General features: G+C 35.7%; 2 protein-coding genes across 2 annotated transcripts in view; one reads left to right on the top strand and one right to left on the bottom strand.

Moving 5' to 3' along the window:
- The first annotated feature begins 259 nt into the window (after positions 1-259).
- Positions 260-18499, top strand: part of LOC149426132 (uncharacterized) — a 72655-nt gene continuing 54415 nt past the window's right edge. Inside the window, exon 1 of the mRNA XM_089638408.1 lies at positions 260-863. Coding sequence (XP_089494534.1) covers positions 360-863 — 504 coding nt within the window. The 5' untranslated portion in view covers positions 260-359. The remainder of the gene's footprint in view (positions 864-18499) is intronic.
- Positions 2834-18499, bottom strand: part of LOC149426133 (carboxypeptidase B-like) — a 33731-nt gene continuing 18065 nt past the window's right edge. Inside the window, exons 6-9 of the mRNA XM_089638507.1 lie at positions 12126-12248; positions 9460-9556; positions 4129-4275; positions 2834-3179 (exon numbers count right to left, since the gene is read on the bottom strand). Of these exons, the coding sequence (XP_089494633.1) occupies positions 2937-3179; positions 4129-4275; positions 9460-9556; positions 12126-12248 (610 nt within the window). The 3' untranslated portion in view covers positions 2834-2936. The remainder of the gene's footprint in view (positions 3180-4128; positions 4276-9459; positions 9557-12125; positions 12249-18499) is intronic.

Consider the following 18499-nt stretch of genomic DNA (forward strand, 5'->3'; position numbering starts at 1 on the left):
AAGGCTAGATACACCATGGTACAATTGCAGTTTTAATACATACACAATAATAGCTTTTATGACAAATGAGTTTTAGGTCTTTTTTTGTATACGTATTTGAGGGAAAAAATGGGAAAAACGAATGTACCAAAGCCAATTTTTAATAATAAACCATAAACACGTAGACCTTGGTAACTTATGGTAGCTGTCATTTTCTCTGTTTATTGTTTATTTACATTTACGTTATAAACGTCACTTTTTGTCGTAGCAACTCGATAACTTTGTAGCAACGATGTTTTAATTACATTTAACACGTTTTAAAATAATATACGTCTCCAAAGAGCCGGTATAATTATATGTCTTCAAAGTAGAAAAGGGTTATGTCTTCAGCGAAATATTTTAACGGAGACACGAAACATAAATCAGATTGTGATAATAGTGTTAATTTTGATATAAATGTGCTTAGTTTAAGTGATTTCGATTCTAGTCCTTCGGTTCGCGAGTTCTTGGAGCAGGAGCGACAGTGCACGGGGGAAGACACCGACGAATTCGATTTTGAAAATATTTTCGAACAAATTAACAAACTGCAGCATGGAACAGCAAATATGAATGAACATTCTGATTCCACTGAAAACATTGAAGATATTCTTTCCCAAGCTGAAAAGTTAGTTCGACAGTCTTCGGAAGATTTAAATTCTGAGAGATCTGCATCCACATCGAATAGTTTTGTTGCAAAAAAACTAAAGAGTGTTAAAAAACACATTTCATCCAATAATTCCGTGTTCATTAGTAACTCCAAAACAGTGTTGACTAAAGAAAGCGTTCAAAATAAGAAATGGGAAGGTATGGCGGGTATCGACAAAATTCATGAAGACAAAATGAATGTGAGTACAAATATTTATGTTGCTATCAGTATCTTCCTAGTCTTTACTGTATGTTGCTATCAGTACCTTCCTCGTCGTAACTTCATGTTGCTATCAATATCTTCCTCGTCTTTACTTTATGTTGCTATCAGTATCTTCCTTGTCTTTACTTTATTTTTATGTTGCTATCAGTATCTTCCGCGTCTTTACTTTATTGACATTCCATTGTTAACAAACCGATTGCCATCTCTAATGTATAAATCAATGTGGGCATGCTGAGTCCGTTCTACATGTATTTTAATGGAGCCTGTTTTAAGAAGCTAGCAGCATTGATCCCGGTGCACCGGTGCAAATGTGTGAAACTCGACGTACACAAGCAGAAAACCCGTTCACAGTTAATGTTGGCTTCATGAGAACGGGCTGCTTCTTCACCTTGTATTTGTGAAAGACCGCTCGTATGTGGAACGAGCTTCCGGCATCTGTTTTTCCTCCTTCGTATAATCCGGGCCTCTTCAAGACCCGCATTAATAAATCCCTTTCTACAGCCCCAAAGTAAATCCGGCTCATAACGCTGCGGAACCGGGTGGCTCCCCGCCTTTACACTATACAGACAGGGGCGTTCTTGTAAGGCGTCACAAAAGAAAGTTTTTTTTTTATTATTCCAAATATAAAGCATCATTTAGAGAATGGCGTACATGTGCAGAATTGGTCAACTTCTGTGCTCTCTCTGTCAACTGTTGCTAGTCTTCATCGAGGTATAAGTGGAGGGATGCAGCTCTGGACTAGCAAGCGGGAGATTGGGGGGTGACGAGTTCTAATCCCGATGTGCGCAAATAATTTTTTATTTGCATTACTCATTTAAAATAATATTTAGTACATTTGCGGCAAGTTCTAGGGTGGAAGATATTCTCAGTATTGCCCTGGTGTAAGACCACTATTCAGAATTGAAGTGTTGCTAGAAATGGCTTTGGCCGTTTTTGGTGACCAGATCTAAATAGCCAGATACTTTTCCACCTTCCTCTTCCCCATCTCCTTCCCCTCCCCGCTACATTCAGCCTCACAAAAAAAAATCACAGTTATACTTTTGACCGTGAAAATCTCAAATTATATCTCTTTCATTTCTCATAAATATTTGTTTCTCTGCAGATTTTTGATACACATTCTACAATTTGTGATGTGCATCAGTCTATATCTTAAGTAAAATGAGATGCATATTCTTTCTGTAACCAACGTTTTGATCGTAATCAAAATATTGTAATTATCATTTGATCATCATCACATTTGATCACATTGTTTGCTTTCAATCATTTGGGTATTAATTTGTTTATTATTTGCTTACAATAATTTTGGTCAGGATCATTTTGCTTACGATCATTTGAGAGTTACAATCATTTGGTTACGATCTTTTTACCTATAACCTATTCTCTCATATTCACCAAACAGTGGGAGCATTCTGAATGTAGTAACCTTTTAAACATAAAATTTGACAAACTTCTGGGGTAGACATGGTAGATTATTAGGTAGGTAGTGGGGCAATATTCCAGCAGACAGGTTGCCGTAGTGATAGTGATGTTGAGAGGGAAGAGTCCACTCTCTGTGCGCTAGTATGCCTCCGGGAAACTAGTAGAATGGAAATTCTTCTATTTTGTGTATGATTGTGAATATTTTTTGTTCATTTTTGCCATTATGTGGTCAATGCAAGTTTTAATGCGAGTTGTTTTATTCATTTTATGTTCTATTCTTGTTGGTTCACTTATTGCTGCAGACATCCCGTGGGAGAGGAGGAGTAATTGTTAATCCTTTGCTTGTGCTAGTACGTTGATGTTGATGTCCCCAATTATGAACAGGTTCCAGATGTTTCGTTCTTGAAGTAGTATAGTGTGCATGCAAAGTGATTAGTAAGTGAGAATTATGGGTGTTCTCTCTTTAATCTTCAATGGAAATCAGATGTTACAACGAATTATAGTATCAAAACAAAACAAAAAAACAACTCGTGCAAAAGCTTTTGTATTTTTTAATTTAAATATTAATTATTAAATATTATACTAATGAATAGATTAAATAATATAAATAAGTGACTAAATTATAGGAATTTTATGCTCGATTTGCCGCTTCGGCCATTACCCTCAGAGCAGCGAGAGACTCTTTTGCCACTTTGGTAATGTACGCCGCCGGTAGCACAAATCCAAATCGTCCCGAATCACTTAATTCTACTGTGTATGTGTACTTTATTTTTCCAACAGCCTTTGCCCAGTCGTCTGATCCTCCGGATGCCGGGTACAGGATTAAACTGGAAGCTCCCACTTTGTACTTAGATCCTCCCTTGTTTACGATGGCCTGGAAACAAAGAGAATAAACAATTAATATAAGTGATAAAAATATGATAATTAGGGCATTTTTATGTTAATCAATAAATTTTTCAAAATGATTTTAAATGTGCCATTTTCGAATTGCCGCCATAATAACGTGTTCGTGATTATGGCATTGTTGACATCATGCTCGCCAATTTCAAATGCACAAGAGTCCCAACTGGACAGTCTGGAGCTGGTGAGACTGTGACTTCCCTAATTGGGGTATGTTGTGAGACTGAAGGTAGTGGGAAGGGGAAGGAGATGGGGAAGATGAAGGTGGAGAAGTAGCTCGCTATTCAGATCTGCCAAAGCCGTTTCAAGCAACGTCTCAATTCTGAATGGTGGTCTGACACTAATGTGTTATTGAGAGTATCTTCCACTCTGGAACGTGCTGCAAATGAATCAAATAAAATTTACTTGCGAATGCTGAGATTTGAACGCGTGACCTCTGGCTTGCTAGTGAGAGCCATACTCCTCGACCACGGAGACCGTTTTACCAGCCAGTAGCATTTCTACATCGTAATGACGTTTTAGTAAGTTAGAACAGTTTAGAAGAGTTTTTAATGAAAATATTTACGCATTTTTGGAATGGTGATCAGAATTAGAAAATTTAACTTCCATTCATTTTTAATAGTAATTTTTAATTGGATAAACTTCTTCAGCCCAGCCGAATGGCTATTTTTTAAATTTTTTACAACTGTTTTTTGGTCTTTTCATTATAAAATTATTACCTCTCTGCTCTACGTTTATTTTCATTGTTATTTCAATATGTATATTTGAATAAACCTTTGTTTCAATACTTTTTGATAAGTTGTACATTTAGTTAGGAAACCGTCAAGATTATTATTTAGACAAAATTTAGTAAAATCTCTTCAGATTTTCGTTATCAAAGAGCATGAGAAGATTGTGGATCCTTTATGAACAATTTTTTTTACCTGGGCTGCATCGTTTGCAACTTGGTCCAACTCCTTGTAATCTTCTGGCACCACCTTGTCGTATCCCCAAGGATACAGGATGTACTCTCCGTAGCTGTGATATGTCGCATACAGTTTGAACTTTGCTGATGACAGCCTGACGAAATCCTATTTGGAAAATAAAAGATTCATTTAATTGTTTCCTTTAGTGACTTACACAGAAACTATGCATGTAACCAGTGTTCCCGAACTCAAAAATTCAAAATCGGGAGAATTTACGCCTAAAAATCGGGAGAAATCGGGAGATTTTCTTAGAAATCGGGAGATCACTAGAATTATTTTAACAAAATTTCTCCTTTGTCAATAATACGAATCCCTTTTATTATTCCGAAGCATAACCTTAACAACTAACGAAAAAACCCATAAGCAGCGCCGTCAATATGATTATTGTAGATGTTGCCCGTGGAATAACGCAATTTGCCCTAACGTTTAACGGGGACTTATTTTACGTCTGGCAACTCGGCGCAAATTTTTGTGAAACATCGACCTTGGACTGTCACCTGTCACTTTGCGAGACGTCAAAAATCATGTAATACCTACTTACTTTTAAAAGTGAGCGACATTCATACAAGTAACGACCTTCGTCATCGGGATGTGTACAATTAAATGAAACGAAAAAATTTATGAATTTTAATTTTATTTAGGAACCAATCAACCACCTCATGGGCTTTTTCAAAACACCTGTCACCTGGCGACAGATGCTTGATAACGGTAGGTACACTGTTTAGTAATCCTTAATCCTTTATTAAGAAATACCTACAAATATCTCAGTTGAATCATCAAAAACAAAAAGAAAGTGCATGGGCCAAATTAAAATTGTTAATGAAATTATACAGAAATTGTTATAAATGGAGTTATATTAGATTAAAATTAAACCTTTACAAGCATGCTGAGTGTATACAAAAGACAATTGGGCAGTAGAATCTCTTATCTGGGAAGAATCCTTCAAAAATTATCCCAAAAAGCTGTGAGCGCAGTATACAAATCCGCATTTCTATCACTGCTCAACAATCCTTTTTTTTGTACGATGTACAAAGTAAAACAAAGATATCAAAAACAATAATATTTATACAAAAAAAAATAAATAATAAACAATGTGTTACCAAAATAATAATGATAATGAAAACATATTACAAAACAATATCATAACTATAAGGAATAAAAAATAATAATGTGCTGCCGGAAAGCATAAAAATAATACCCATCAATAGGGTCCTTCCACATAGAAAGTATAAGTAAAGTAAGATTAAATTTAATTACAATAAAAATACTCCTCGCCGAAGGAGGTCCGTTTCAAATTTTACTTTTTCCCGCGAGTAACTAAAAAAGACAAGCGAGTTGAAACATGTGTTCACACGGGGCGATTCGGTGAAAAACTCGAACGACAAGTAAAACCAAAATGGCGATGGTCGTACTCGAACGTCAAAAGTAGACGGGCTTTCAACTTTTGCTAGGCAACAAAAAAAGTTGATAACTTTGTTGACAGAGTGTTCACACGTGGCGATTAGCTTTCAATTGTCCAACCAACAAAAGTTGACCGACAAAAGTCGCCCCGTGTGAACCGCGTATAATAGAGATATGCTTAGATTGCAGTATTTTGTAAATATTCTGGTCAATTCCCGAATCCGGGGAATTTTTTAGTTTTTTTTTTTTTAACCATAGACAATTATTTGCCTGTTGTGCGGACCATAAACAAAGAATCGACGAGAAACGATAAATCGCTGAGAACACCGAAAAATCGGTAGATTTTGGTGCCATTTCGGTAGATCGGGAGATGAAGTGAAAAATCGGTAGATCTCCCGAAAAATCGGGAGCTTAGGTAACACTGCATGTAACAGAAAAGAGAAGATTACAGTGTTGCTAGCAGCGATGCTAATATACCTATATTGTTATCCTTTATTTAATTTATATTCAGTTCTATCTTTTATAAAAAATCTGAAATGGGCTTCATTCTACGCATCACAAAACCATTTAATAAACCTTTAACAATCTAACTACTATATATATGGCATAAGTAAGATCGCATCTCGAATTCGCAGCTGTCTTTTGGAATCCTCAAAACCAAACCTATATTCACCGAATTCAAAATATTTAAACAAAGTTTTTGAAACACCTGTCGTATCGTTTTGAACATGATCAGTGTAGACCTATTACTCTTAATAAACTCAGATTTTTTTTTACTTTGCCTTATTGGCTCACCAGCTCTATTAGAAAGGATTGCATTTCGTTGCCTTGAATGCAATACCAGAACGAATATCTTATTTTACATATAACATTTCAGATCGAAAACTCTTTACTCGGACGTATCTGCAATTCTTACAATATCGTAAGAGATATTGATATTTTCCAAACAAAAACTTAAATTACCCTTACGATGTACTTAAATCAGAACAATTATTTCTTTTTTCTTTATATATTCTCAACTTATAATATATAATATTATCTGATAATATTATTACTCCAGCGTCTGGACGGTGTAGGCCCTGTGATTGGTCAAATTCAAATTGTGTTTAAATAAGACTTTAAAGATTAAGACACCATTTCATACTGAAATAGAATCGCCACATGTAATACGATATTTCTTAAAAAATATCGTTTCTGCTCATACAATTTTTGGATAATATCGAAGAAAATATGTCTTAGAAAGTTCATAATCCATTGGATTAATTACATTACAGTGAAAATTATCCACAATTACGTGATTACGTTTGACGTTTGACGAAAAAAGCAGGCGTTAATTCAATATGGCCGATTCCCGATACGCATCGCGGCTAGGTGGCCGACAGAGCGCCCCTCTGGCGGTGAAGAAACGAATCAAATGACTGGCGCGTATATTTAAATATGCAAAATTACTTGAACATCAAGCATTTAATAATAAGATTTCTTCTGGAAGTTTAGTTCTACTTTGCAATGGCATTTTTCATTATTATTTATAATTTTTTTTTTGCTTATTAATTACATCTGATTTTATATTGACATGTTTTCTAATTTCTAAAATTTCTAAATTATTTATTTGCGATGCTTTAATCCTGAGTGAAGTATTTTAAGACCTGAATTTTTATCGAAAGTGTGATTCAAAAGATGATTTGCAAACTCATATTCACTATTTCCATTTAGAACCCTGAGATATTTTTTAGTTCTGACTTCAAAGTTTCTATTGGTTCTACCTTTGTAAAATAAATTACAAATCCAGCCCAATTGAGTTTATAAACTCCTGATTTTTTTGTTTGATTTTCGCAATCTATATTATTAAGAATATATTTATTCATTCTGTTATTAGTGTAAAACGCCGGTTGAATAGTACCAGGAATGTTTATATATATCATTTTAGAAGTGTCGTTATCCACAAACAGAATTCTACGCCATTGTTTATTTATATCTTAAGAACTAGGGTAAAAATACCGTTTGAAGATAATATGTTTAATTATTTTATTTAGTATTTCAACTATCAATTTATTAGAATAACCGTTATTAAATGTTATTTGTCTTATGAATATATTGTTTTATGGTTATATGCAAAAAAAAATTTCAGGTCTTAAAATACTTCACACAGGATATAAAGCATCACAAATAAATAATTTCGAAATTTTAGAAATAAGAGAACATGTTTATAAAAGTAGATGTAATTAACAAGAATTTTTTTTTATAAACTCTCTTTTAAATATTTTCCCACTTAACTGGTCTTTCATATTGTAATTCATAATTCTTATAAACCCAGCCTACTCTTACCCCTCCCCCCTCCTTCCACTTCTTTTTTCCAATTGTAATCTATATTTAATTTTTGACTTCGGTGTATACTTCGTTCATGAAACATGTATTGGTTGTATATAATAAAGTGAAGTTAAAAAAGTTATTTGTTTTTTAATAAAATAAAGTTTAATCGGATAACATTATTTTATCTATTTCCATTGTATATCAATGCATACGTACATAATAAAATGTAAACATTATATTTATTTATTAATTGGACAATTTGCATGGCGCCGCTTTTGTGAGATATTACCTCAGGGGCGCTATATTGTAATAATCTACCTTTATATATAGATTTTTACTCTCCTGATGAAGGTGTATATATAATCTAACTTTAAACTTTATTAGATACAGTAACAGTTTTAGGAAAAGAATTACCACCAGTTGGAGTAAAATTCACACCTTTTAATTAAACCGACTGCTAATCACATTGCACCATTACCCTCCTTTTATCCATAAACACGGGTACAATTAATCAATATGTAATAATGTATTATTTCAGTCAACTTTGTTGTAACTATCTTTAATTGTTGTGACAAACTATACGATATTGATTCAACTTATAGACATTGACGGTTGTAACACATATTTAAGCACTGCAAGTCTCCTATGAGCAAATTATATTAGGTACCATAACAGTTAATATCAGTTGTAGACATGTAGTCAATAATAGTGTTTCATTTGAAATAATCCATCACAAATACGTAAAATTTCATTTATTCAAACAACTGTCATTCTTATTATGCCTAAATTGAGCATGTTATTATTCATTAACTCCTTCCTGTTCCGTGTTTTAACAATATATACTCACCCTCTCTCTGTGAATGACCTAATATCTATCTATTAAATGTAACTGTTGTTAATATCACTTAAACTGGGCGCAGCCCAACCAAGTGCCGCCCGCAGGGCCTAGCAGCAAAAACCCGCGGAGCGGGTTTTTAACTGCTAGTAACTTTTAATATCTACTTGCTTACTAATCTGTAACCATACAATAAAAGAACGTAAATACAACTTAACTGGTTTATTTTAAATTAATATCACCATTTTAAATGTAAAATTAAATCACATGTATAACGTGTATGTTTTCTAATTAAATTTAAATATATACATATAATTTTTTTTTTTAATCAGCCTATATATAGTATAAATGATTACATTGGTCAAATGCATGGTTCATAATATTATATAGTTTAGTATTATTGATCGTTGAAGTGGTGGATGCAATCAAAGTTTCACTTGATTAAATTTTTTGCTTTCTTATAAAATTATTTACAAAATAAATAAAAACCAGTTTTGTGCTTGAAATCGAACGTTTCTAGACTCCGTTTGTCAAGCGACTTTAAAGCCTATTACCTACAATATAAGGTATACCAAGAATATACACATTTTTGGCTTGTAGCTTTCTCTTAACGCTTTGTATTGCACACATTATCTAGCAGATCAATTTCATATAGTAAGAGTTTGTGGTTTAGGTAAATTTATGAATATAATATATTTTAGATGATGCCAAGTGGTTAAATGATAATAAAAACATATACTTACAGATAATGCTTTGCTCTCTGGTTCTGAGAATGCCTGTGAGCCAGGGTATACTTCGCTGCATGGATTCTTGGATGTTCCTTGTCCTCCCCATCTATATCTGTAAATTAACAACGTTCATCGTATTATACAATTTATTGTATAGTCTTGGTATAGAGTATAGATAGTTCAAATCTCAAGCAAACTAGATAAATAATGAAAGAATGAACGCTTATTTTTTTTTTTTTTTTAATTGTGAAACCGCACAGGAACCTAACCTAATCCAACTGCTCTCAACTGTGTGGAGCCAGTGAGACTATGGCATCCCCAATTGGGGTAAGTTGTGAGGTTGAAGGTAGTGTGGAGGGGAAGGATATGGAGAAGAGGAAGGTGGGGAAGTACCTGCCTAAGCCGTTTCAATTCTGAATGGCGGTCTTACAACAGAGGATCTTCCACTCTGCTCCCTGTTAGGATTATTCTGCTCGTCAGGAGATAGATGCAGATGTTAGAAATCTTACTTCCAACCATGAGACCACACATCACGAAATCTTTTCTAACATATTCCGGTAAATTATAGTTATATAAACATGGATATTTTTTCCACATACAGAACAAATTTAACATTATGTTCGGACGTCATTTCTGTCAAATCAGTAGATGCAAATGCAACTCGCGTAGCGTGCTACTAGCACCGATGTCAAGCCCGTAGTTGACGTGTTGCGTTTCGAACACTAGCAAAATAGTATGGCGGACACTCACGAGCGGCGCGTAAACAACTCAAGTCGCTTGTAAGTTTCTTCGTGTACGAATGGCATTGATAACTTCTTCTAATTATTATAAGGATTAATTATTACCCTTTAACACCCATCCAAATTGAAAATCTTCCGAAGAAAAAAAATTGCCTCTGAAGGGAATTGAACCCGCACTAGTAGGAGATTTAGCACTAACAAAGCCTTTCCTACAAAAAGAAAGTTGCTTGTTTTTAGGTGAAAAAATGTGATAAGCAATAATTGTCGAATGAAAAATACTAGTATATATTGAATTATTTGGCAGGTTTGGAATAAGCCGACGTAACTTTATTGGTAGAGCAATCAGAAGGCTGTGGGCTCAATTCCCGTCGGCGTTATTTATTTTGTTCTCGGTAGATTTTTTTCAATTTTTATGGGCGTTTCAAGTTATTAATTATTGCTTATAACAATTTGTTATCCTTTGTGCTGTGCATAAAACCTTGTCTTATAAACATTAGTTTATCATTAAAAATAATTTTTTTAATAATGTCTGGATGCATGCCCCCAATATGTAACATTGGTCAATGGTTTTTTTCATTTGCGTTCTAGGATTCTAGTGACAAAATCTAATTATTTAGCCGCCATCGAAAATTGGTATGTGCATCCATGCATAATTGGGACAAACTTTGCAATACCAATAAATTGCATATTAATGTCACAATAATAGTTATTCTTCATCGGCCTAGTTTATTTTATCTAAATTCGACCTGTTTAAATAATGCGCTTATAATGACTAATGACAATAATTTTATTTCATTACTAATTATGTGAATTTATCTGTGTTCTAATATTATTATTGGTGGATATAATTCTTTATTTGCATTCATTTTACAGTAAAATTATTATTTTTAAATAGAATTGATGTCATTTTTTAAAACTGTGCTCAATGTGAATTTAGGACAGGTAGACTATCTGTACTTTTGTACCTGCAATTGATAGCCTCCGTGCTTGAGTGGTTACGATCCTCGACTATGATTCCGGAAGTCGCGGGTTCAGATCCAGACGAATGCAATTAAATTTTATTTGATTGATTTGTGTTGTTTCACAATTTATTCATTTAAAATAATGTACAGTATATTTACAGCAAATTCGAGAGTGGTAGATACTTTCAGTATCCCCCTGGTGAAGTCCACCATTCAGAATCGAAACATTGCCGAAATGGCTTTCTCCATGTTTGGCGAGCAGATGTGAATAGTCAGGTACTTCTCTACCTTCCTCTTTCCCATCCTTTTCCCCTCCCTACTCAGCAATTCAGCCTCATAACATACCCCAATTTTGACCAGACGTTTGGGAGCAGTTGGGACTCATGTGCGGTACTCATAAACAAAATAAAAAGATGACTACTCAGAAGCACATAACGACTTATTATTTAAAATGTTTTGTATATGTTCTGGTATTCTTGACATTTCCTCCGACTCTGCAATAAAGCTTGGGATATGATACGAGGCTTCACGTAAAACAACATTGTCCATAATTTCCCCTGACTCTGTGTAGTGAAGCTTAGGATGTGTTACGACTGTTACGAGGCTTCACTTAAAATAACATTGTTCATAATTTTCCCTGACTCTGACCTGGATGTGTTACGAGGCTTCACGTAAAACAACACTATCCATAATTTCCTCTGACTCTGTGCAGTGAAGCTTGGGATGTGTAACGAGGCTTCACGTAAAACGACATTGTCCATAATTTCCTCTGACTGTGCAGTAAAGCTTGGGATGTGTTACGAGGCTTCACGTAAAACAACATTATCCATAATTTCCTCTGACTCTGTGCTGTGAAGCTTGGGATGTGTTACGAGGCTTCACGTAAAACGACATTGTCTATAATTTCCTCTGACTCTGTGCAGTAAAGCTTGAGATGTGTTACGAGGCTTAACGTAAAACAATATTGTGCATAATTTACCCAAAGTTTCTGTTGAGGTCAACGCCGCTGCAAACACCGAACCTCCTTCTGTTCTTCCTCCACAGCCTGTCGATGGTGTGGGTGTATTCGTATCCATCAGGGTTCATCACCGGGACGATGTACCTGAAAATCAATCATTTCAATTTCAAATTTCGACGAAGAACGTCACTTTCGGGATACACGATATACCCCCAGTTTAAATAAATTATAGGTAACAGTTTATTCGCTTTCAGTAGGAACCTAATTATTTGGAATTCAGTGTAGTGTCTCTGGGCATATTTTAAAGATTGAAGTGACATTACAGGTATCACAGTACTTGTTTAGATATGGTTAGGTATCTAGACAAAACACACTAAAAATTCCGAATATTCCAATTGAATCATCGTATAAGTTTGTCTCTTTTTCGCTAAAAACAATAAGTAGCCGTAAGCAAGACAAAATGCTGTTTCTTAATTTCGCAAGGAAATCACTGTTGGAAGTGTGTACGTAATATCCAGAATTAATGGACGTTGGAAACTGTTATTATGCAAAAATTATTTAAAAAACACTTTGTATCAGTAATAAATAACAATGAAAAACAACCATTTCAGTTACCTCAAATGAAAAATAATGCCTTTTTTTATTTTACCGAAACTAAGAACCTACGAACCTGCAATAGGTTTTTAGTTTTGGTTTCATTAAAAAAGACAAGAAAACCTTTTTAATGCAATGCTTTTAAAAAGCATTATTTTCCATTTCCGGTGACCGAAATAGTTGTTTCTAATAGTTTCATAGTTATCAATCACGACTGCATATCGCCAACGAACATACAACAGTTGTCGACTAAATCAATGAGCATAGGTATTTATTATTATTTTTGTTGGTAAACTAATGTTTTTAAGACAAGATTTTTTATGCATAGCACAAAGGGTAACAATTATTTTACAAGCAATAATTATTCGCCTGAAACACTCATCCACATTGAAAAATCTCCTGATAAAAGATACATGACGCCAACGGGACTCGAACCCGTGTCCCTTCGATTTCCGGTCGACAGCTCTGACCACTGAGCTATGGCGGCTTATCTCTTACCCGCGAAATAATTCAATATATACTAGTGTTTCATTCAACAATTACTGCTTGTTACATTTTTTCACCTAAAAACAACAATGCCTTTCTCATATAAAATAAAGTTGGTTGTTTTCAGGTGAAAAAATGTAACAAGCAGTAATTGTTGAATGAAACACTAGTATATATTGAATTATTTCGCGGGTAAGAGATAAGCCGCCATAGCTCAGTGGTCAGAGCTGTCGACCGGAAATCGAAGGGACACGGGTTAGAGTCCCGTTGGCGTCATGTATCTTTTATCAGGAGATTTTTCAATGTGGATGAGTGTTTCAGGCGAATAATTATTGCTTGTAAAATAATTGTCATAGGTATTTAGTTGACGTGCTCGCGAGAGATGAAAAGTTTTTGATAAAACCTTTTGTCGACGCGACCGTTCTAGGCCCCCAGAACGCTACTAAAATCTTATTTTGCTGTCAAGCCATTAATTTTTAGTTTATTTCAATTCATTTTCATTTTCACTTCTCCGGCTTTTAAACCCGCGACCTTTGAGTTCAAAGACAAGGATGTTTGGACTCTGCCATGGAGGTCGATGATAATAATTCGTGATTCCAGTGTTGCTAATTTATGTTTAATTATTCCATATTACCGATAAATAAGATTTCAAGGTATCTTATGAATATTTATATCTACTTGTCACAATGAAATATGTAGGTACATATTTCTGTTATATATATACATAATGCAGAAGACCCAGTTGTTTACATCGTCAGCACTTATCCGAAATTCAATGGACACAAGCGGAAAACCCGTTGATGTTGGCTTCATGAGAACGCGTCGTTTCTTCTACTCGTTTTGTGTAATGCTGCCAGTACACGTTGGGCCAACGCCTTGTAACGTATACAGGACTACTTGACGTGTATTGGCCGCTGCACGCTTTCGCTACCAACGTTGGCCGACCAACCTGATTATTGTCGGTTTTTCGTGCACATGTCATAGGATCTTGGCGCCAACCCGCCAGCGTGTAAACGTTGACCAAACGTTTACTAGGGTTTTAACGTATGTGCGGCATATGGAACGAGCTAACGCATCTGTTTTTCCTCCTTCATATAATCCGGGCCTCTTCACATTAATAATTCCCTTATACAGCCTCTACCTTAACCTGCCTCACGATGCTGCCCAACTGGGTGGCGATATAGTTCCCCTGTCTTGAGAACGACTATTTTTTTACGTTCGTTTTTCTGCACATATTTATGTGGAACGAGTTTTCGCCATTCGTCTTTTGTACTTCAACAATTTAACCCTGCCTTTCCAAGACCTGGGTTATTAAAATTTCCGTCTTTCAGTAGGTACCTTTCTAAATCTGTCCTTAATAATTGTCACGAGTTTTCTCTGCGGAGTTAGGCAGAGAGGATTGTACGCCACACAACTCTCTCTTGTCACCTTCTCTTTGCTTCATTAACATGCCTTACATTGTCTCCTGTATAATTTAAACTCTTACACGTTCCGACTCAAAAATTTGACTCATTTGGTCGTACCGTACCTTCCTGGGCCGTCCCCGACTTTTTCCTTTCATTACTTAAATTTTTTTTTGACTTGGTATTTCTATATATAAAATTCTAAATGATGCATATGATAGTCCAGAATTGCTTGAATTTTTCACTAAACAAATTAATAAGGTTGTTACTGAGGCAGTTCAGTTATGTATAATATATAAGCCTTTCCTACAAAAATAAAGCAATTGTTGAGTGAGAAATACTAATTCATAATATGAATGAATTGATGGGTTTAGAATAAGCCGGCTTAGCGCATTGGTAGAGCAGCTGACCGGCAGTCAGAAGTCTGCGGGTTCAATTCCCTTCAGCGGCATTTATTTTTTCTCGGAAATTTTTATCAATTTGTATGGGTGTTTCAGGCTAATAATTATTGCGTCTAGTATAATTTTTACTCTTCATAAGTAAAACCCCCTAAAAGGGGTGCTGATAAATAACTAAATAATAATCAAGTTTTTAATCTCGAATTGAAACCAGTTTTAGAGTAAAGTATGTTTTGACCTAGTACGCAAGGTAGGAAGAAAGGTGATGCATGGTGGGGTGATGAGATTAAAGCACTGGTCTCAGAGAAGAAGAAAGCATGGTTATGTCTGATTGTGGCTGGCAGTGCTTCCAGCGAAGAGAAGTATCGAGCGAAAGAAGTATATAAGGAATGTAAGAAAAAAGTAAGAGTTAGAGTGAACGAACGAAAGAAACGCCTGGAAGAGGAAGAAGGAATGAAAATGACAAACCATTTCCAAGAAAACATTAAGTTGTTTTGGAAAGAAGTCAAAAGGTCCCGGAGGGGCCCAGAAAACGGAAGCATGAAAGTGATAAAATCAAAAGATGGAAAAATGTTGACGAATGAGGACAAAATAAAAGAGAGATGGATGAATTATTTCGAGGAAGTCTTCGAAAGCGAAGTGAGTGACAGTGATTCCAGCGGCGAATCAGATATGAATGACGATGGAGTGAATGTTACCGAAATTAGCATGGATGAGATAGAAAGTTCGATTAAATGTATGAAGAATGGTAAGGCTGTCGGGTTTGACAATATTGCTGCTGAATATTTTAAAGGTAGCCGTATAATTCTCACATGGTTGTGCAATCTTTTTAACCAATGTTTAAAGGAAGGTTATACGCCTTTAGATTGGAGAAGGGCTGTGATCATGCCACTATACAAAGGTAAAGGGTCACGTATGGAATGTGGGAATCACAGGGCTATTAGCCTGCTAAGTTCAGTTGGCAAGCTGTATGGTAGAATTTTGATTGAAAGAGTAAGAAAGGAAACAAAAGATAAAATATGGGATGTGCAAGGTGCTTTTATGAGTGGAAGGGGGTGCATGGACCAGATCTTCTCATTGCGTATGCTCACTGAAAAGTTTCTGGCAAAAAACCAGAAACTTTTCTGTGCCTTTGTAGATCTACAAAAAGCATACGACCGAGTCGACAGGAAAAAGCTATGGAAGGTGTTGTCCAAGTATGGAGTGAATACAAATCTGACTCAGGCAATTGCGTCTCTGTATGAGGGAAGCGTTGCATGTGTTAGGGTAAACGGTGGTTTTACGGGGTGGTTTGATATCACAAAGGGTGTTAAACAAGGCTGCGTAATGTCACCGTGGTTATTCAATCTATACATGGATAATTGTATGCAAGAATTGAAAGAGGTGGGATTGGGCGCGAATTTGAATAATTTAAAAGTATGCTGCCTGTTGTATGCTGATGATGCGGTGCTGATTGCTAATAGTATAGAAGATCTACAGTCTCTCGTGTCTAGGATGAACGAAGTATGCATGAAGAATGAGTTAATGATGAATGTAAGTAAGTCTAAAGTAATGGTGTTTGAAAGAGAGAGTACGAAAACAGTGTGCAATATAATTGTGAATGAGGAATACTTGGAGCAGGTGGATGAGTTTGTGTATTTAGGAAGTATGTTTATGAGAGATGGGAAGGCTGACAGAGATATTGAAAGAAGGGTAAATGCAGGTAATTCCGTTAATGGAGGACTGAACGCCGTTGGCGCTAACAAAAAATTGTCCAAAGAAGCGAAGTTAGCAGTCCACAACGGAGTGCTGGTACCTACCTTGATGTATGGAAGTGAGGCATGGAACTGGCAAAGAAAGGATGAAAGTAGATTGAATGCTGTTGAAATGAGATCCCTGAGGCGTATGTGTGGTAAAACCATGTATGATCGTGTGAGGAATGTGGAGATCCGCAAAGAGTGCAAGGCTGATGTAAGCGTAATGAGTAAGATTAAGAAAGGGACGCTTAGATGGTTTGGGCATGTAGAGCGAATGAGCGAAGATAGGAGTGTAAGGAGGATATATGATGCAAATGCGAATGGTAGCAGAAGTCGGGGACGCCCGAGGAAGACATGGCACGATCAAGTGAATCAGATACTCGAGTCGGGCCATGTCAAGAGTCAGAATAATAGAAGAGTATGTATGAGACGATGTATGAATGTGAATGAGGCAAGGAGTGTGTGCCAAGACCGAGTTGTTTGGCGGTCCGTCCTCTCTGCCTACCCCTGCAGGGAAACGGCGTGATGGTTAGTTAGTTAGTTAGTTAGTTAGTTAGTTGACCTGCGACCTGCGACCCGTTCATGTTCCCGTTGCTGTTGCTGCGATCTCAATTGACTTTGATTGCCTGGTTTACTTTATAAGATCGAGCCATCAGCATCATTTAATCCTACTTAAGCTACTTGTTAAACCGGTGACTAATGAATATAAGGTTTATTAAAGATCAAACGATCATAATTAAGATACACGGACAACAGGTTTTAGCGAAGCCAGGTATAGTAGAACGCAAGAGAGATTCGCCGTAAGCCAACGCGAGTGCATCGCAGTTTGGCTCGTATAACAAATCCCTAGAACTGATCATTCTCAAATTTGGTAACCGACCTTTTGATTGTAATCTATAATTGATCGTAACCAATAATTGATCGTTACCAATAATTGATCGTAACCAATAATTGATCGTACGTACGTAAAATGATCGTTATTAAGTATGCTGAAATACTTAATTATTTTGACGTTAGAAAGAGAAATAATGATTCTTTCCAGTTGCCTCAACGTTTGATATTAAAATTTTATTATTAGAAATAGTAATGTTTATTTAAAATGCATACACCGGAAAGATAATTTTATCTAGTTTCTAAAACAGCATTAGTTTTACGGAACAAAGATGTTTATAGTGCATTTGAAATACACAGAAAACATTGCAAACTGTACAAAAGTGATGAAAGTATTGAAGGGTTAATCGTAAGCGCATTTGATTGTAATTTACCATTTAATCGTAATATTTGCTTACAATCATTTGCTTATTTCATTTTGCTTACGTTCATTTGAAAGTTACGATCATTTGAGAGTTACGATCAATTGATTACGATCATTAGATTGCGATCATTTTGTATACGATCATTTTACCTATAACCCCCAAATTTTAGTACGAACATAATTTCTTCAATATCTATGGACACAGCGTTCGAAATAGTGGAATTTTCAGTCAGGTAAGTTTTTAGATTCTCACGGCCAAAAGCATTTTTGTTGTTTGTTTTTGGGGTGTTATGCCGTGTTGCGCTAACTCCTTCTTTAGCCGACGTTTCGGACAGCGTTGCAGTGTCCATCATCAGGGCAGATCCGCTAGATCCGAAGATGTAGATCTACCGGATCTGCCCTGATGATGGACACTGCAACGCTGTCCGAAACGTCGGCTAAAGAAGGAGTTAGCGCAACACGGCATAACACCCCAGAAACAAGCAACAAGAATTTTCAGTCCTTTGGAAGACGTGTGAGAAGG

The sequence above is a fragment of the Hesperophylax consimilis genome, chromosome 1 (assembly GCF_061612785.1).
Source record: "Hesperophylax consimilis isolate HC1 chromosome 1, BYU_Hcon_1.0, whole genome shotgun sequence".
NCBI classification, from domain to species: domain Eukaryota; kingdom Metazoa; phylum Arthropoda; class Insecta; order Trichoptera; family Limnephilidae; genus Hesperophylax; species Hesperophylax consimilis.